Below are 21,035 nucleotides of genomic sequence, written 5' to 3' on the forward strand. Positions count from 1 at the left end.
GTAAACATTAATATTATAAACTGATTTTTCCAAGACAAAAACAAATTGAACTAGAGAGTGACATTGCTTTACATTTTTGAAAATCCTTCGTTTCTGGCATCTGAGAGGACATCTGGATTCTCATTGCCACTTCTGCGATTAGTTTGTTGTGGAACCACACGTGACGCATGTAGTCTTGAGTGCAAAACCCCTCTATGCTCAGGAAGGAATGAGTGTGAAAAGGCAAATCACTTATGATAATCCTAATTTGGAAGGGTTTCTGGGCACCCAGAGCTCCCCAGACGTTGTGTTGTGAACCTGTGACGGATAGAGATAGGGCATTTCATTTCAGTTTGCATTTTTTTCAGTTGCCTGTATGATTGAGCCTTTTTCATGTTTCTTTCTTTCTTGCTTCCTCTTTTGTAGATTGTCTGATTGATATTTTTGGAGTTTAAAAAATTATTTTGGGAGTGCCTGGGTGGCTCAGTCGGTTAAGAGTCCCGACTCTTGATTTTTGGCTCGGGTCATGATCTCACAGTTGGTGGGATAGAGCCTTGTGTGGGGCTCTGCACTGCTTGGGATTCTCTCTCCTCTCTCTGCTTCTCCCTTGCTCCTATGGTGCATGCATGCGTATGCGTGCACTCTTTCTCAAAATAAACTATTTTGGTTACGAATTCCTTGTTTAGAGTGTACATTGCAAATATCCTGTCCCTTAGTCTGTGGCTTTTTTTTAATGTTTATTTATTTTAGAGAGACAGAGACACAGAGCATGAGTGGAGGAGGGACAGAGAGAGAGGGAGACACAGAATCCGAAGCAGGCTCCATGCTCTGAGCTGTAAGCATAGAGCCCAACGTGGGGCTCAAACCCACAAACTGTGAGATCATGACCTGAGCTGAAGTCGGATGCTTAACTGACTGAGCCACCCATGTGCCCCTATGGCTTCTAATATTTTTATTAGTGGTGCTATTTTCAGAATTCTTAAACATTAATGGTCTGTCAATAGCTTCCCCTTTTTGTGTGTTTTTAGAGCATTTTTAGTACTCTAAAATCGGAAAGCTTCTTTTTTTTATATTTTCAACTGACGGTTGTACAGTTTTGATTTTCATATTCAGGTTCTTAATCCACCAAGAACTAATTTCCCCAAGGTGCATGTGAGGTCAAATTCTGTCCCATCATCTCTTCGCTCCAGCCATGGGTGTCCACTCTTGCCAGCATAGCATCATTTATTGGCCAGTAAATTCCTCCTCATTGATCTTTAATGCAGTCTCTGCCAAGGTCAGGTTTCTCTGCCACCTATGCACTGTGGCTCGTCTCTTCCAGTGGTCTCTTTGGATGTCTGGGCCCATAAAATACTGAGTTATTCATTAATTATTAGCTAAGTGATACAACTAAATATCTGGTAGGGCATAACCCCCCACCTGTTTTGACTGTGGTCCTTTTCTTTTTTTTATTTCTTTTCTTTTTTTTATTAAAAATTTTTTTAATGTTTATCTTTGAAGAAAAGAGAGACATAGCATGAGTGGGGGAGGGGCAGAGAGAGAGGGAGACACAGAATCTGAAACAGACTCCAGGCTCTGAGCTGTCAACACAGAGCCTGACAGGAGGCTCGAACCCACAAAGTGCGAGATCATGACCTGAGCTGAAGTTGGTCCGCCCAACTGGCTGAGCCACCCAGGCACCCCAACTGTGGTCCTTTTCTATATTGATTTGAAAATCTGATTGTGAATATATGATTTTGCCAAGTTACATGTAGACTTGTTGGGATTTTTATTAGAATTGTGCTTAATGTATAGATTGACTATGTTTTTTTTAGAAAAAAATTTAAGCTCATCTAATATACCGTATACTAAAGTGGATTTCAGATGGAGCTAATAGTTAATTCTTTTATCAACACTAAAGAAAAATAATAACCAACCTCTCATTATTAAAAACAAAGCAAGACGAGACGCCTGGGTGGCTCAGTCGGTTGAGCGTCCGACTTCGGCTCAGGTCATGATCTCGCAGTTTGTGAGTTTGAACCCCTCATCGGGCTCTGTGCTGACAGCTCAGAGCCTGGAGCCTGCTTTGGATTCTGTGTCTCCCTCTGTCTGCCCCTTCCGCGCTCATGGTCTGACTGTCTCTGTCTCTCAAAAATGAATAAACATTAAAAAAAAAAATTAAAAACAAAGCAAGACAAAAACAGAAAAGCAAACAAAAAATAGAGAAAATATTTATCAAATCTTTGGAAAAGACAAGAGTGTAACTGTAAACGTTCTGGGAAAACAATCCCCCAAGACAAATTTATGGATTTGATAAAAAAAAATTGAATCCTGAAGTAGAAACATTGCTTTCAGCGACATGGCAAATGTTCATCTTTCCTATAAAAAGAATTCATCTAAACTGATAAGGAAGCAGATAAAGAACACAGTTATAAATTATCCCATATTTTAGTAAACATAAAAAAATGTTTGCATCCATTGACAGTCAAAGAAGCATTAAATGAAGACAATGGTGAAAGATGTATTTATCCATTGAAATAGGATATTGTTGGTGTGGACGTAGGATTTTTGTCAGTTCCATACACTGCTGCTAGAAGTCTAAACTTCTAACCATTTTTTTTAATGTTTATTCATTTTTGAGAGAGACAGACAGAGTGCGAGCCGGGGAGGGACAGAGAGAGAGGGAGACACAGAATCCAAAGCAGGTTCCAGGCTCTGATCTGTCAGCACAGAATATGATGTAGTACTTGTACTCACGAATTGTGAGATCATGACTTGAGCTGAACTCGGACACTTAACCAACTGAGCCACCCAGGTGCCCCTAAATTTCTAACTTTTAAGCAAAACAATTTGGCAATAAGTCTTAGATACATAAACTCTTTTCATATTTTCTGATCCCGTAATTCTACTTTGGTAAATTTATACTAAGGTGGTAATCAAAAATGTGCAAAAATACATAAAAAGATAACCCTTGCAAGTTCTTTTTTAAAGTAAAATTTCAGGAGCAATTTAAGTATCCAGCTGCAGAAGGGTTAACTAAAAGTTAGTGAATATATTCTGTGTAGATAGTGAATATATATACTAAGTACATAGTGTTGTACTTAGTATATATATTTTCTCTTATATACATATATACATACATAAGAATATATACTTATATAGATCAGTACATGAGTAAGTATTCATGATGAGTTTGTAGCTGGGGCCCAGAGGTGCTTGCACCTGGTTCTGGTGGTCCCAGACAGACCAGGTTTGGCCACTTGCGACTGACAGAATCCAAAGGCAGAGCGAGGACTGGTGGAGAAAAAAGAAAGGAATTTCTTTCAGTAAGGCCAATACTGGGAAGACAGCGGACTAGTATCTCGAAGAGTTTCCAAAGTGCTGAAAATACGTCTAGGTTTATGTAAGGAAAAGGTGGGACAAGGGTCAGTGATTATGTGCAGGTGGGCGGTGAAGGTCAGGTCCATCATTGTCCTGGAGTCCATCACATGGGGTCTTGCTGGCTCAGGGCATTCCTTGTTGCTTGAGGGGTACTTTCGGTTCCCATCTTGGGATGCTTTGCCTGCAGGGTCTTTTGCCTGAGTTCAGAGATAAGCTGGAAAGAAGAACTTAGTCAATTAGAAAGTTTGAAGTAAAAAGGGAAGTACTCAAAGACTTCTTTCAATTTTATTAAGAATGACTAATACTCATAAAGTTAATTGGAAAAGAATAGAAAATTAGAATAAATTGACTTTACAAATTAAGGCAAACATCTTGACAAAATAAAGTAGCAGTCCTAATTTTCCTATAGTCGATTTACTTTTTATTTTATTTTCTCTTGGTGTCAGTGTGAGTTCCTTCTAACTTACTGCTGCTCTAGACTATTGTGGGACAGTTTAATTGGCTTTATGGCTACCACGGACATATGGATTCGACAGGAAATACCACTGTCATTTTTAGGATGAAAAAATAAAAACATCTTACAATTTTTTTTTACTTAAACTAAATTTTATGTAAACACACACACAAATCACCACTAGGCCACCACAGTCAGAATCTCCTGTTGATGTATTAATACTTTGCCACATTTTTAAATTTCAGCTCATCCTAATGTCCAAAAGGTGGTGCTAGAATCATCTGCGTCCGATATTCCTGTTCTGTCTCCTCGTACTTCGGAAATTTCAATTCCTGCTGATCTGGATAAAACCATAACAGAACTAGCTGACTGGCTGGTCCTGATCGACCAGATGTTGAAATCCAACATTGTCACTGTCGGGGATGTAGAAGAGATCAATAAGACAGTTTCCCGAATGAAAGTAAGTACATAATGTAAAGGCTTGTCATGGAAATACCACACACAGAAGCAGACAAGATCTGTTTGGAGCTCCTTTGTTTGTCCTAAACCCTGGGAGAATGAGCTTTAAAAAACTCTCTATCTGTCGAAGAGCCATGCTGTTTGGCTAGCTCCAAAGAGAAAATTGTTTCTTGCATTTTTAGTGTTTTTGTAAGATGAGGTTTACCAACTTGAAGTGTAGACTCAGTGTATTTTATTTGTATTTAAAGTTTTTTTTTAATATTTATTTTGAAAGGGAGAGACAGAGAGAGTGCACATGTACTCATGGAAGCATGTGGGGAAAGGGCAGAGAGAGAGAGAGAGGAAGAGAGAGAATTCCAAGCAGGTTCTGCACTGTCAGTCCAGAGCCCCATGTGGGGCTCAATCTCACAAACTGTGAGATCATAATCTGAGCCAAAATCAAGAGTTGGACGCTTAACTGACTGAGCCACCCAGCCACGCCTAGACTCAGTGTATTTTAAAATCTAAAACTGATACCTTAAAGGGAGACACATCAATACAAATGTAAACTAGCGTTAGATTTAATGCCTACTGTGATGTAGGATATTTTCCTAAAGCCCCTTTTTACTTTATATTTTGTAATGAGCTTCTGTGTTTAATTGCTGACTTCAGAAGTGAGAATCTCATGCCTAGAAATTTGTTACCATGCATGCACCATCTAACATAAATTTTCAGTATTCATAGTGTGCTAGCTTCTGGGCTGTGTGTTATATAGGGATACTGAAAAGGACATACCAGGTAGAAATTGGCAATGTACCATAAAATAATAACAATAGCTATTGCTAACTTTTATTAGGTGCTTAAAATGTGCTGGGCAGTTTAGGAAGTATTTCACATGTATCATCTCCTTCACTTTTTTAACAGTCTTTTGAGGTGGGTATTGATTTTATCCCCAGACTACAAATATGTCCAAAGTGAGGCGGAGGCACTGGGTACACGTAAGTAGAGACGTTGCTCCAGCAAGGCAGAATCTGATAGAAGCCATAGCATAGCTATAAGCCGCCTGTTAGGGGAGCCAGGATGAGGAAGGAGATTACTTCACAGTGGTGGAAAGCGTACTGTGTGGGATTTTGACATCTGGAGATAAAGTAAATGGCATTCCTGATACAGGGAACAGAGTGAATAAGGACATGAGGTAGGGGAGCATGAGGGACATTGGGTCAACATTGGTGCAGGAAAGAAGTGTAGTGGGCGGTCAGATAGCAAAGGCAGGTTCAAGTTCACTTTGGGAGCGAACTCCCAGACCGTGCAAAGCCCGTTGGGTTTTTGGTCTGTGAGCAGTTCTTTTTACCCCTTTTCTTTTTCTTTTTTAATTGTGGCTGAGGACTGATGATAATAGAGTGCTGCTTTGGTAAGAAGACTGGGATGCTTCTTAGTGCTTAGGATAAATTGGAGGCAAGAGATACTTAAAGCAAGCACAAGAGCCCTTTCCGAGTGGCTAAGATGATGCTATTGCAATTAACGGAAATAAGGAAAGAAGAAATGGAACGTGGATGAGGGTTTGATTGATTTAGTTTCAGATATGTTGTGTTGAGAGGTTCTTAGGCCAATTAGAAGGAAATAATCAGCATTCATTGAAATGTTTCTCTGGGATTCAGGATTAGAAGTTGTGCATAATCCATTTCAAGATAATATTTGACACTATCAGGCTAATTGAAATCTGAAAAATTAGTGAATTTATAAAGAGGAAGAGCTGGGAGAGAATCTTTGCCACACTATTTGTACTTACTGGAAATTGTGTTTTCTAATCTTTATGGCTTTTTATTAGTTCTATGTTGGGAACACTACATTCCTCATATTTTAAACCTTTTGCCCCTATTTATCAGTACTGAGATAAATCCCCTGCAGCAGCATTTTTCACGTCTGCATGCATTTAATTCGCAGTTATCCCAATAGCCTTTTTTTACTGTCTCACCCCAGCCCTGCAGGTGACATTAGTTTATATTCATATCTGATGTAGGACAGATATGCAGGGTATCATCAGCAGAAGTCCCTGCTAATGTTTTCAGACCATATTTTTTTCATAGGGATTTTCTTCACTGAATCTGCTCAGACTTCATATAGCTGAGCTGTACGATTTTTATTATTTCTTTTTGTGAAAACTACAACACAGACAGAGAGTTAAGTGCTTTGCCAAGCGACCTAGATGATAAGTGGCAGAGTTGAGATTGAAACCCAGGACCCTTGCCTTCCAACCTCTCTTTCTCTGCTAGACTGCTGATGCCTCTCTGTAGGAGGAAAACGACAATTCTGATGTCAGCACGCTGGTTTTGCTTTGTTAGTAGTACTCTTATGGTACGGCTTATGACCTATCTTAATAATCATGTGTTCTTAACAGATCACGAAGGATGACTTAGAGCAACGCCATCCTCAGCTTGATTGTGTTTTTACATTGGCACAGAATTTGAAAAATAAAGCTTCTAGTTCAGATGTGAGAACAGCAATCACAGAAAAATGTAAGTTTTTTTTAAATGTTATATTACCCACTTTCCCTGAAAATGGTAACACACACACATACACATTTTCATAGATTATTTACCCAGAAATTAATATTATTTGATATTTGATAGTATCTATTAATAATTATAGTTTTGCTTCCATTTTTATTTTTTGTGAACATTATTATGATTCCCTCATGAATTCCTTAAAGCGTTAACCTTATTAATGTTCTAAAAATTTATTTCTTAATGTTTATTTATTTTGAGAGAGAGAGAGAGAGAGAGAGCAGGGGAGGGGCAGAGAGAGAGGGAGAGAGAGGATCGCAAGCGGGCTTTGTGCTGTCAGTGCAGAGCCCACATGGGGCTCGAACTCATGAAGCGTGAGATCATGACCTGAGCCGAAATCAAGAGTCAGACACTTAACCGACTGAGCTGCCCAGGCACCCCTAACCTTATTACTTTTAATTACTGGCACATTGGATTTTGTTCCTTTTAAGTTAGGATTTCTTTTAAAGGAATCAAAAAAGAAAAGTTAGAGAAAACCATCAGAATGCAAAACCATGCTTTCATTATAATTTATTTAGTAAAACCAGATCTCGCTTTGTCTCTTTAACTCCTCTTCTTCAAATTCATTCCAAAAAGAATTTATTGAGCAACTACCATGTACCTGTGGGCCGGATACTAATTTGGGAATAATTTAGTTAAAAGCAAAATAAAACAAAACAAAAAATAAACATACAAACACCACAGCAAAGATCCCTGTTTCATTTGCTTTCTGGCTTAAAATAAGCATCTGTGAAATCTGTAGAGCATATAAAACAGTCTAAATTCTCAAGAATGTCATGTAGGGATAGTCACTGTCTGCTTTCATCATCCCCTCTCCCATACCGCCTTCCACCCACTGTAACTATTCCATATTGTAGATATTCTTTAAAACATCCTGGAAGTTCCTCGTCTCCTTGCCTTTATTCACATTATTATTATTTTTTTTTTCCTCTCGGCCTTTTCTTCCCCAGTGAAATTCTGTGCAGCAGCTAAAATGTCACCCCCTATGTGATGTCTTCCCTACCCTCTAGTAGTCCCTGGAGAACTGTATTTTCTATCTTTAGTTTCTGCTGTGGCCTTTTGCCTGATAATGTCCTTGTAGATCTCACAATTATTTTAATTCTCTCTCCTTTCCATAGACAGTAAATATTCATCTTTCTGGCCCTGGGCCTCCTACAGTGTTCAATACAAAGTAAGGACTTCATAAATATTTGGGGCAGAACATAAACTGAAAGTTACTTTATTACCTTGTCTAATATTTTCTGAGGCAAAGCAAGTCAACGCTTCCTCCCATGAAAAGTGTGTTTTGATTTCAAAATAAACGTGGCTGCAGCAACATTATTGGAACAGAGGAGTTAGCAGAGAACTTTGTCACAGTGTTGGTTTATTTTTACTGCATAAGCCATTTTCTTTCTCCATTTTTTTTTTTCCAATTGATGGATTGCTTGGGTCTCTGTTGAAACTCTGGAGTGATCTCGTTTCCTATCACGTGGCAGGAGAGCTTCTCTGCCTCAGTGACCCCAAACTATTTACAAAGTCTTCTCCATTTTGCTTTATCCACATCTTATGTTTCCCCCACCCCCTCCTATTTGTCCACTGTTTCTTTTAAGGTTGTTTGACAAGACTTTTCTCTTTCTGAGTAGCTTCCCTTTGTAATTTAACTCCCTCTCTTTGTTTTTTTCTCCTTTTTTTTATTTGCATAGAGCCTACATGATCTTTGTCATTATTCATTCTATGGAAAAAAAAAAGCTCAGTAGGAGTGTACTGCCTATAATAACCTGCTTTTAACACTTATTCACAAAGAATAGAACAATTTGCTTAATGATAAACCTGTGATATTTGCTGTCACTTGATGTCTTTCATGTTATTTGTTCACTATTAAAGGATTCTATTAGTAATAGAGTTGATCATAAGTACTTTATGTAACTTTTTAACTGACAAGTAGAACATTATGATGAATTTGTTCTCTCTTGAAGTAAAAAACTTAGGCAATTTATTTAAACTGTTAAAGAAGACAGCTTAAAACAGATAATTTCATTGAACAATTTTTAGAAATTATTAAACGTAAGTATAATTTCCAGTTTTCGGAACACTATTAAAAATGATAGCTCTTATGGCTTGCTGTAACCCTGTTATCCCAAGAAATTTTACCAGAAGGTCCCATTATGCCTTAACTGCAATATTATTTTGTGGTTAAGCTCTTGTAGGCCTGGTATTTAACCAGAGTGCTCTGCACTCTGTGTGACATCCAAAGCATCTTCTAGACATTTTTGATGTCCTACCTACTTACGATCAATGGGTTGTTGAAGTTATTCGAAGCTACTGTTTACTAGTGCCTCAGTTCAAGGTCATGAACTACCCATAAAGTAATTCATCAAAAGTTTGTTTCATTAGATCTCTCTTTCCTTAGTCCCTTGTTAAAAATGAGAAGAGGAGAGAGGGTAGGGGAGAAAAAGGGTGGAGAACAGACAGAGGAGAAAAAGAAATAGAAAGAGATATTAAAAAAGAAAGAGGACAAGATCTAGTGTCAATTTTTTTATGGTAAAGAGCTACTGGGGACATAGAACTTGAATCTAATTTGCTCTTGGTGTTTTTCTTGAACATATAAAAATACTTTCTTTCATGCTACAGTAAAACAAATATGAAAAGTATTCTTAAATAGATTATTTCCTTTCAAAATCCTGACAGCCTTAGAGCATCTCCTTTGAAGATGACAAGTGACTACATCTGTGTCTTACAGTTCTGTCATAGGGTATTGTTAAACTCTACCTTTATTAAACCAGATTCTGTGAATATAAATTAGATAGGAATTTACTTTCTTTATAATTTTTGGTTTATCCATTTAAAATAGTTGTTATTTTTATTGTGAGCTATTTCAGTGCATTAAAAATAGAATTTATTTATTTTATTTATTTTTAAACAAAATTTTTTTAATGTTTTTATTTAAAAAAAAATTTTTTAATGTTTATTTATTTTTGAGACAGAAACAGAGAATGAATGGGGGGAGGGCCAGAGAGAGAGGGAGACACAGAATCAGAAGCAGGCTCCAGGTTCTGAGCTGTCAGCACAGACCCCAATGCGGGGCTTGAACTCATGGACCACAAGATCACGACCTGAGCCAAAGTTGGACGCTTAACCGACTGAGCTACCCAGACGCCCCTGTTTTTATTTATTCTTGAGAGAGAGAGAGAGAGAGAGACAGAGCGTGAGCAAGGAAGGGGCAGAGAGGTAGATGCAGAATCCAAAGCAGGCTCCAGGCTCTGAGCTGTCAGCTCAGAGACCAATGTGGGGCTCGAACTCACAAGCCATGAGATCATGACTTGAGCTGAAGTTGGACGTTCAACCAACTGAGCCACCCGGGCACCCCATTTAAAATAGAATTTAGAGGGGCACCTGGGTGTCTCAGTCGGTTAAGTGTCCAACTCTTGATTTTGGCTCAGGTCATGATCTCACAGTTTGTGAGTTTGAGCCCTTCATCGGGCTCTGAGCTGACAGAGTGGAGCCTGCTTGGGATTCCCTCTGTCTGCCCCTCCCCAGCTGTCTTTCTCTCTCTCTCTCTCTCAAAATAAATTTAGAAAAAGATTTAAAAATAAATAAGTAAGTAAATAAATAAAATAGAATTTAGGGGCACCTGGGTGCCTCAGTTGGTTAAGTGTCTGACTCTTGATATTGGTTCAGGTCATGATCTCATGGTTCATGGGATTGAGCCCTACATTGGGCTCTGTGCTGACAGTGTGGATCCTGCTTAGGATTCTCTCTCTCTCTCTCTCTCTCTCTCTCTCTCTCACTCTCTCTCTCCCCCCCTCTGCCCCTCCCTCACTCTCTCTCTCTCTCTCTCTCTCAAAAATAAATAAATAAACTTAAAAAAATTCCCCTAAGATGTATGTACCAATTTGCCTTCTTTTTCTTTTCTATTTATAACCTTACTTATGATAGACTTGGTATCAGGTATTTTTCCCCTTTACTGACAGTTACTTTCTGGGGTTATTTTTATAATGTCTCCTCCAGTGGAAAAGGTCAAGAACCAGTGGGATAGCACTCAGCATGGTGTCGAGTTAAGACAGCAGCAGCTGGAGGACATGATTATCGACAGTCTTCAGTGGGATGATCACAGAGAAGAAACCGAGGAGCTCATGAGAAAATATGAGGCTCGACTCTACATTCTCCAACAAGCTCGAAGGGATCCACTCATCAAGCAAATTTCTGATAATCAAGTAAGACTCATAGATTTTTTTTTTTTTTTGCATTATCAGTTTGTTGGATGTACTTTTTTGTTCCATCATGAACTGTAATTTTGGGGACCCTTGTCATGATGTTTTCACAAGTGCTTAGAATATACATCTAAATTTATATTAAAAAATTTGACCAGGAAGGTTTTTGAAAAAAATTGGAAGGCATAACAGATAGAAATGTACCTGTATGCCAGATTTATCCCTCACTGATTCTTTGCAAATGGAACACAACCATGAACCAGCATCTAGAAAGATAGGAGCCCTCCTCCTTTTACTCCCTTCCATGTCTACCTGAAGGTTATTTTTATTTATGAAATTCTCTGAGATCTTCATTTGAGGCTACCATAGTGACCAAATCAGGTAACAAGTGTAGTTTCTTTTAGTACCTTTATAACCAACTGTTTCATCTATATCATAAGAATAGGTGACTTTTTGTGATTGGTTTGAATATAAAGTTGACAACATCGAACATTAATGGTATTTTTAAAGTGCTATTTTGTATTCTGTCTATAATTATAGAAAATATTTGGGGCACCTGGGTAGCTCAGTGTGTTAAGTGTCCACCTCTTGGTTTTGGTTCAGGTCGTGATTTCACTGTTTGTGAGGTCAAGCCCTGCATCAGACTCTGCACTGATAGCCTGGAACCTGCTTGGGATTCTCTCTCTCCCTCTCTCTGCCGCTCCCCCCACTCACGCCTACTCCCTCTCTCTCTCAAAAATAAGTAAATAAACATTTTTAAAAAAGAAAATATTCTTGGATTGGGGGTTATAGGTGTTAGGTTATATTTTGGTATAACGTTTCTTTGCCCTTCGGGTAACTTAAGATGACAGTGTACATTTGTGAAGAATGTAATAAAGATATAATAAAGAATATGTGGGAAAGAAAATATAAATCCTGAGAACATGTATTTATTCTTCACACTTGTAGACTTTCCACAGTTACAATTTAGAAGTCAAGTGGCCGGGTGTCCTGATTTTGTGGATGATTTTCTATGTTTATGATATCTGCAGATTGTTTTAATTAAATGACTCAAGTATAATAGCAAAGCTGACTGAAATAAAATAAAAAGTGATACCAATGCTTTAATCAGCAGATATTAAAAATATTCCTTTCTAAACAATAGTGTGGCTCTTTTCTGCTTAAACTTTAGGGTGATTTTTTTTGCCAGTTGCTATAAAAAGCATTATAGGAACATTCCTTTGTCATTTGGATTTCATGGGGAGTATCTAGGTCCAGGGGTTCTGAGAGGTGGAAAACCAGTGCATGTGGACACACTCTGCATCCGTGTAGTTATTTAAGCAACTCTCAGTAAACCTCGCTTGACTCCTTGATCCACCCAAGCAGTTAACTTTGTCAACACACAGAGTGATCCAGGGGCACAGAAGACTTCCATGTTGTTGGCCCTTTTCATTTCTGCCAGTATGTAGAAGAACTCTATAGTAAGTTTATTCCTGTATGATTCACGTTGCTATAAGGATCAGGTATATAGCAGAACAAATGGAAAAGATAAATGGTTTGAGGAAGTAAAATATCTCAGAGAAGAAAAACAGAGAGTCTTGTAATATCATCTGCTATGTACTTGATCATTTCCTAGACACTTGCCTTTTCACTTCCAGAATTACTTTTTTTTTTTTAATTTTTTTTAACGTTTATTTATTTTTGAGACAGAGAGAGACAGAGCATGAACGGGGGAGGGACAGAGAGAGAGGGAGACACAGAACCGGAAGCAGGCTCCAGGCTCTGAGCCATCAGCCCAGAGCCCGACGCGGGGCTCGAACTCACGGACCGCGAGATCGTGACCTGGGCTGAAGTCGGACGCTTAACTGACTGAGCCACCCAGGCGCCCCCAGAATTACTTTTAATTAAGCTTATGTTCAAGAGTTTGTCTCATAATTTGCTTTTTTCTTTTGATATTTGTGTCTAAAACATGTCAAAACCTACGGGGAGGATGAGTGTTTAGGTAATACTAGTTACTGAGTGACCAAGGCTAATCATTACACCTACAATTACACCTTAGATATTGCTTCAAGAACTGGATCCTGGCGATGGTATTGTAATGGCGTTCGATAATGTCCTGCAGAAGCTGCTGGAGGAATATGGTAGTGATGACACCAGGAATGTGAAGGAAACCACCGAGTACTTAAAAACATCATGGATCAACCTCAAACAAAGGTAACACTAAGGGCCTGGCAGGTAAATGCATGTAGAGGTGAGAATTTAGTTGCTTTGGCTTTCTCATGGAAACATGCCAAATATGGGACTACTAGAAGTATATCTTATTACTTTTAAAAAATTTTTGTACTGTGCCGAGTTACTATTTTCACACTTAGTACAGAAGGTATATTTATACATTATCTACTTGAATTTCTGCAATGGGGTTCTCCTTGAGTGAGGCTAAACCTTGCCATAGATCATTTTATGTGCTCTGATTTTCCTCGGCCTCCCAGCATTACCTGGAATACATCCTGTAGTACTCTGGTGGTAAGGACCAGTTCGGTATTTACAGATGCATTAGGGTAATATCACCCCTAATTGTAATTAAAATAGTGTACTCTTTGGCCAGGTTATCCTCAGTTGAGGCTGAGAACACACGGATCCAACACCAGGCTTCTGAAACATGCTATGTATATTTAGGGCTTCAGCTAATCTATTTTCATTCCATTACTCTGTCAAGCCAGTATATTTGGAAGAATCTAAAATAGCATATGTGTTTATAAGAGAGATTTTCCTGTCAGTTGAACACCTAGGGTCTGAGGAACTGTAAGCAGTGGTTAGAGTCTCTTTAAGATAGCATACTTGGGGCGCCTGGGTGGCTCAGTCGGTTAAGCGTCCGACTTCAGCTCAGGTCACGATCTCGCGGTCCGTGAGTTCGAGCCCTGCGTCAGGCTCTGGGCTGATGGCTCGGAGCCTGGGGCCTGCTTCCGATTCTGTGTCTCCCTCTCTCTCTGCCCCTCCCCCATTCATGCTCTGTCTCTCTCTGTCCCCAAATAAATAAACATTAAAAAAAAATTTTTTTTAAAAAAAGATAGCATACTTATATTGATCATCAGGAAAAAGCGTTTACTTCCCGCATGGTACTGGGAATGCCTGTGTCTAATAAAATTATTCTCTCACACACATCTTTATATATTCAAATACAACCAACTGCCTGAAAGCTAATTTGTATCAAAACACATTTTATTTTGCAGTGAGTAAAATGGATGATATTAGAACACCTTATGATACAAATTATTGGTCATAAAGTATGGCCAAGCATTTAATAACAGTTTGACGTGGAGGTGTTTTATGCATTTTTACAATGTCATTTTTGGAGTCTTCAAAGTAGATTTTTAGGAAACTCAAAGTAAAGAATTAAAAGGCAGTATATGAGTGTGAGTTGCTACACATACCTAGGATTCTGGAGGAAATAAGACTAAGATAGCAGATACAAAACTTCAGAGTAGTTAAAGCCGAAGATAGCTATAATGCTGCCCTTTCTAGTATTTTAGTACATCTGTTGTTTTTTGTTGTAATTGGTTACTTGGATGTAGTAAGGATCCCAAAACTAGGGCAGGGAAGAGGGTGAATTAAAAACAACTATAGGATAAATAAGTCCTGGGGACTGCATGGCATCCATAGTTAACCATACTGTATTGTATATTCAAATATTATTCGAATGTATATTCAAATGTTATGTATATTCGAATATTACCAAGTAGGTTTTAAGAGTTCTCAGCACAAGAACAAAAAAATGTGTAACCCTGTGTGGTGATAGATGTTAATTAAATTTACTGTGTTAATCATTTTGCAATATATACTTGCATCAAATTACTGTTTTATACCTTAGGGCGCTTTCCTAAAACTAACGCAATATGATATGTCAATTATATCTCAACTTAAAAACCCAGCTTTAACACTAAGATAGTCCTTAAGCATACTTTATCTGTGTGTCTCCAAAAATCCATATGTAAGAATTATGACTTTGTTTTTGTTGTAAATGATACCAAAAACACTGATCACTTAGGAATGTGAAGCCTGCTTTATTTAGCACCTCCAATTCTTTTTTTTTTTTTTTGCTTTTACTTTGTAAATATTTTAAGACAGCCTACAGCAGTAGTTAGATTAGATGGAAGAGGCAATTAAAAATGAATTATATTCCAAGGTGATCTTTCATTTATCAGAGCTAAGACAAGCACAGTGTTCCAATTTTATGGTAGTTACAAGTCATTGTCCTTATTGTATTTTCTTACTGCATTTTGGAGGGAAATACATCAACATTAATATTTAGACACGATTTAGGTATATTACTATCTATAAAGCAGGGAAAATACAACAAAACTGTAGCTCACAGGATCCTTTCCTGAGTGACAGCTGGGGTTTCTATGTATTTCTAGAATTTTCCCTTCTAAACAGTGATACTTACAGTTTTTAACTGTTTTAATTGGAGACCTTTCTAGAATATACAAATCTTTCCTTGCCTTAAACAAAATATATAAACTTACAACAAACATTTAAAAAAAATCCTTGGCGTTCTTACTGTGATAGGTAGAATTAAAGAACTTTAAGGGCTATATACAATCTTACAGTTCATTTAAGCCAGTGTTTCTCGATGTTTTTATATTATCAACTCTCAGAGAGCCTTGTGAGATCCCCACTCCCATGAAATTTTAATACCATGGGTATACTGTATATCTCTTTCTGTACTTTATAGTTGTGCTTTATACATAAAAAGGGTACATTTTTCCACTCCCCTCCCTGCCCCTGCCCCACCAAACAACCACTTTTCACCTCCACTGAGAATGTGTGGTCCAGTGTAATGCTCTCAGGCTCTGAGAAGTTAAATGACATGTTCAAAGTCACATGGCAGAGCCAAGATGATAATTTTCTATACTAAGGTATGATAATGCTCTTCATGCTCTGAGTTCTGAAGAGTTGGTAGTAAATTTATTCAGGCTACTGTACTTTGTAAGATCTTCTGCTTTATTTTTAGTGTATAAATTTTATTGGGTGTCTTCCCATTGTCAGGATCTGTGCTAATCTGTTCACATGCATTATTTTATTTAATCTGCAAGCCACAGGAGACAGGCTGCGTTTTCATCAATGCCATGTCGATGAATAGACTGAAGCAGAGGAAAGTTAAGGAACACCCGAAATCACACAGCTCTTAAAAGCAGAACTGAGACTGGTATCCAGACCTTTTTGACTGTGCAGTCAGTCTTACCTTCTTTAAGAATAATTTTGTTCTTCTTCTTTGTTATAGGAATGTCAGCTATTGCTGTGACTGCTCTGTGTACCGGCCTCTCGGATCTGTCTGTGATTCCACTTACTGTTTCTTATCTGTGTTGAGTTTAGAAACCAGATCTGATTAACGATACAGGGGCCTCTGCTGATGAATAATATAACACTCTCCAGTATGTGGCCATTGTGCCCTCTGCAGTGGTCGCTGAGAGGGTTTATACAAGGGCTCTCCTCTTATCTCGAAGCCATACTCTGTATATGCGTCATTGTCAGCCAAATTCGGGGAGGGAGGTGAGGGGTTATTATACTTGCTCATGGAATACTGTCATTGTGGCATAATGTGTGAGGTTTAATATCAGCTTTCAAAGGAAATGTTTTGTATGAATTGCAATTGGCCTAAGTAATTTGGCCATTCACAGTTATAGGGCCTCAGTCCCTTATCTACGATGCCAAAATGCAATATGCTCTGATAACAGAAAGCTTTGAATTGACATGAGGCTGTTTATTATAGCCTTTATTTGTCCTGCTTAGTATAAATAGCCTTGTTCCTAGCTGCAGAAATATTAATGTGTTTGCTGCCTCAGACCCTACTTGGGGGTAATATGTCATACAGATACATTCATAATAATAATTTTTTATTGTACAGAAAATTCTTAATTCTGAAACACAGCTAGCTCCCACTATGTTGGATTCTGCAAACAACAGGCCTGTTTCTAATGTCTTTAACTAATGGACATGGATTGATCACTGCTCTTTTCATCTGTGAAATTGTTTTCCTCTTATATCTCTTAATGGCAATTAACAAATTTTTTTTTTTAGTGTAAGTTGAGATTATAGTGTGAGTTGAAATGTGCTCATAGTAACTTTTGAACTGTGGATGTCTGATTTGGGTCTGAAATGGTGTTTAGCCCTAGAGTGCCTATGTATATGTATATGTGTATATATATATGTATGTATATGTGTATGTATATGTACACATATACTTGCCTACATGCATACCCATACACACACCTAGTGATCTACGTTGAAATATTGTAAAGGAAATGAGACAATATCCTTTTGTGCTATAAGGACCATCTTATACATCATTAATCACGATGTGCTGGGAAGATGGAAGATTCTGTGCAATGAGCCTACTCTCTTTGTGATCCATGAATATGCCATCAGTGAGGTTGGAGGTGGGACTGAGAGATTTGGAGAGGACCACAGGTAATGTCAGCATCTGGGTTGGGTGGGGCAGAGAGCTTCCTGTGGGAACTTTAGTATTGCTGGGCAGAGATGACTGCCTCTTTGTGGTTGGTCGTAATAAACGTAAAGGGAAGATAGCCCTGTTATCGTGTTCTTTAGCACTGCTCATGTACTCAGAGGCAAGTAGAAGGAATGCAGATGGTACATAGGTTGCAGGGGAGAGGGTGGGGTTTGTAAAGTAGTGAGATGGAGATTGCTCTCAGTCCGTAATCACGGGTAAGATGTCTCTTTTGCTGGGTGGTACAGCCCCCACTAGAGCCTGTGGCTCGGCAGGCAGATCTTAAATTGAATTTCAGACACTACTTACCTGTTGAGGTAGGGAGCAACCCTTTTAACCAGTATGCAGTGACCATGGGTCTGGAGGTCATTATATGAACATAATGGGTAAATGCCTTGTGCTTTGAAAGAGTAAGGTTTTGCCTGGAAGATGAGAGAAACAGTATTTTCCTGGAAGTGGCAATGGAAAGCAAGGAAGAGGACCCTTATTCCAATTACTCACCCTGAGGCATATAGGATCTGTGAGGAGAAAGAAAAAAATGCCATTAAAATTTTCCAGAGGAACTGATGTTCCTAAGGAAGCCAATTTCCCTTAAGATGAAGGGGTTGATCTGTGGTCTGCTGATCATGGAAGAGATTTCTGGACATAATAGAAGAAGGGTTTTGGGGGTGAGTTGGGGTTGACTGGGGAAGGTGCAGAGTAGTATTGGAGTTAAGTCCTATATTGGCTGGGTAATGAAGACTGGATATTTGGTAGTGATTTAGCTAAAAGGGAAACAGGATGTGGTGATATAAATTCTGTCACAGAAATAGTTCTGTGGTCTTAGCTATTTACTTGCTGGCTGCAGCAGCCCTAGGGAGAGCAACTCCTTTGGGTTGTACAAGGTCAATGGCAGGCATCATCGAGTGGGGGTGGGGCCAGTGGGGGCTCCTTTCTTGAGCTTCCCAATTGGTGTGGCATTAGCAGCTTAGAATAGTCTCCTTAAATCCCATGGAGTGAATATTTCAATGCTTGATGATGACCCAATCTCTGTGTAACAAAGACTGGTCACCAAAAGACAATAGATTGTGGGGTATGTCTGTAGAGACTAATTCTTCATTAAATCAACTGCATTTCCCCAAAGTGTGCTTTAATACATTTTTTAGCGAAATGTTATTTTATTTACCAAAGAACAAAATTACCTTATGAAAGTATCCATTGAAAAGCTTAAAGAATTGTTTCATTGTAAGTTGTCTACATGCCACTCAAACTACTGATGCCACTATTTTCCTCTCAAAGGAGATAAATATATTTAAATCTCATGTAACTGTAAAGGTCACTTTTTAAGTATAGCAAAACTTAGCAACACATATCTGTGGGTTTCTTAAGGTATTCTTTTCCATTAAAGTAAAAAAAAAAAAAAGAGACATGTTTAGTTGTATTCACTCTTTTGACCCAATTATAACCACATGCTCACTTGATTAAATAATATGTCTTGTAGCTTAACTTATCAAAGTATTGTTTAACGTCTTTAAAGTAACATTTGAAAAGTCAGTTATATGGGTGGCCATGTTTTGTTAGGCTGCAAAATAACCATAAGCTATTTTGTAGAATATAGCTGCTTTTATAGCAGAAATCTCTTCCAAAAGCTGAGTTTACCTTTTAAAAATCCCAGTTCCCTTAAATATAAACTATTATAAATCTGTTACCCATGGATTCCTCAAATCTTTTATGAGAAGCTATTTATATGTTCAGTCTGCACCATTACTTGTCCCAAAGAATTCTATAGTCTGTTACTTCTGTTTGAAGTAAAAATTCTTGTTTCTGCTAAAGTTACCCTTCTAAACTTCAAATATTGTTATCTTTTAGGCTTTCAGCCTATCCTTTATTCTTTATAGGCTAAAAAATATTTTTAAAAAATTTAAGATTTAAAAAAAATCTTCTCTACCTTTGTCTAGTAGCCACAGTGTCCTAAACTTGAAATCCCCCTGCCTTTTTTTTTCCTCCTATAATAGTGCTCCTGCCCCTATATTCTCTAATTACACTTCCCAGAACCTCTTCTGACTCTTCTGATCTTAAGATGTAGCAAACCTGAACTATATAAATTCTATAGTCTGCTACTTCTGTTTGAAGTTAAAATTCTTGTTTCTGCTAAAGTTACCCTTCTAAACTTCAAATATTGTTATCTTTTAGGCTTTCAGGCTATCCTTTATTCTTTATAGGCTAAAAACTATTTTAAAAAAATATAAAGATTTTAAAAAATTTTCTCTACCTTTGTCTAGTAGCCACAGTGTCTTAAACTTGAAATCCCCCCTGCCTTTTTTTTTTTTTTTTCTCCTATAATAGTGCTCCTGCCCCTATATTCTCTCATTACACTTCTCAGAACCTCTTCTGGCTCTTCTGATCTTTTCTTAAGATGTAGCAAACCTGAACTGCCAGATATACACTCTTCACTGAGAATTGTAGACCAATGCCAGTTCAGTGCCGATGTGCTCTTAAGAACTTGCACATGAGTTCTTTCCAACCTTTTTGCTGCCTGCACAACACTCATGTATCCTCGTCAGTTACATTTCATTTACATGCAGTGATTCTTGATGATGCTGGACTTGAAGCTAGGGATGGGGGCGAGAATGGAGAGTCTCTTCTATAATCTCTGTGATGGATTATGTAGTTTTAAAAGGACCCCTGGTCGGGCACCTGGGTGACTCAGTCAGTTAAATGTCTAACTCTTTTTTTTTTTTTAACGTTTTATTTATTTTTGAGACAGAGAGAGACAGAGCATGAACAGGGGAGGGTCAGAGAGAGGGAGACACAGAATCTGAAACAGGCTCCAGGCTCTGAGCTGTCAGCACAGAGCCCGATGCGGGGCTCAAACTCACGGACCGCGAGATCATGACCTGAGCCCAAGTCGGCCACTTAACCGACTGAGCCACCCAGGTGCCCCAAATGTCTAACTCTTGATTTCAGTTCAGGTCACAATCTCAGGGTCATAGGAAGGAGCCCTGCATTGGGCTTTGTGCTGAGCATATAGCCTGCTTGGGATTCTTTCTCTCCCTCTCTCTGTTCCTCCCCCATGCATGTGCACATGTGCACTCTCTCTCCCTCTCTCTCAAAATAAATACAAATTAAAATAAAAGGACCTCTGGAGACTCTGAAATGGGTCCTTTCCTCATCTAGTTGAGGCAAATTACTTTAAAGGATAGAAAAAAAATTGGAGATATGAAGTGATTTATCCGAAGCCATATAGTTAGTGAATGTCAGAGGTGGTAGAATTAGTTGGTTTTCTGAGAGCAATGAACAAATGGCATTAAAGGTAATTTATTAACTTGTGTGATGAAGTGTGCATACATATTCCTGAGACTTTCATTTGAGCAATTATTTTGGCCTTATGATAGTATGATAAATCATGTGTAATTCCTTAAAAATGGATAAAAAGTTCTTGTAGTGTCCAGTATACCATACTTACCACTGGATCTCATTTTAAAAGAAGAACAAAATGGGTGATATGTTACCTTTGAGTTATATTCTATTTTAAATTGCATGTGAAATTATATTTAAAAATCAGACTATAAGTTAATGCACACTAT

The 21,035-nt window shown here is 38.2% G+C and overlaps 1 protein-coding gene across 4 annotated transcripts in view; it reads left to right on the top strand.

Moving 5' to 3' along the window:
* LOC115514483 (utrophin) overlaps positions 1-21,035 on the top strand; it is a 352,812-nt gene that overhangs the window by 87,894 nt on the left and 243,883 nt on the right. For all 4 annotated transcript variants that reach the window (XM_030316511.1, XM_030316514.1, XM_030316513.1 and 1 more), the window contains exons 25-28: positions 4,039-4,253; positions 6,630-6,747; positions 10,783-10,988; positions 13,024-13,178. In XM_030316511.1, the coding sequence (XP_030172371.1) occupies positions 4,039-4,253; positions 6,630-6,747; positions 10,783-10,988; positions 13,024-13,178 (694 nt within the window). The remainder of the gene's footprint in view (positions 1-4,038; positions 4,254-6,629; positions 6,748-10,782; positions 10,989-13,023; positions 13,179-21,035) is intronic.

This window comes from Lynx canadensis, chromosome B2, assembly GCF_007474595.2.
Source record: "Lynx canadensis isolate LIC74 chromosome B2, mLynCan4.pri.v2, whole genome shotgun sequence".
Taxonomy (NCBI): Eukaryota; Metazoa; Chordata; class Mammalia; order Carnivora; family Felidae; genus Lynx; species Lynx canadensis.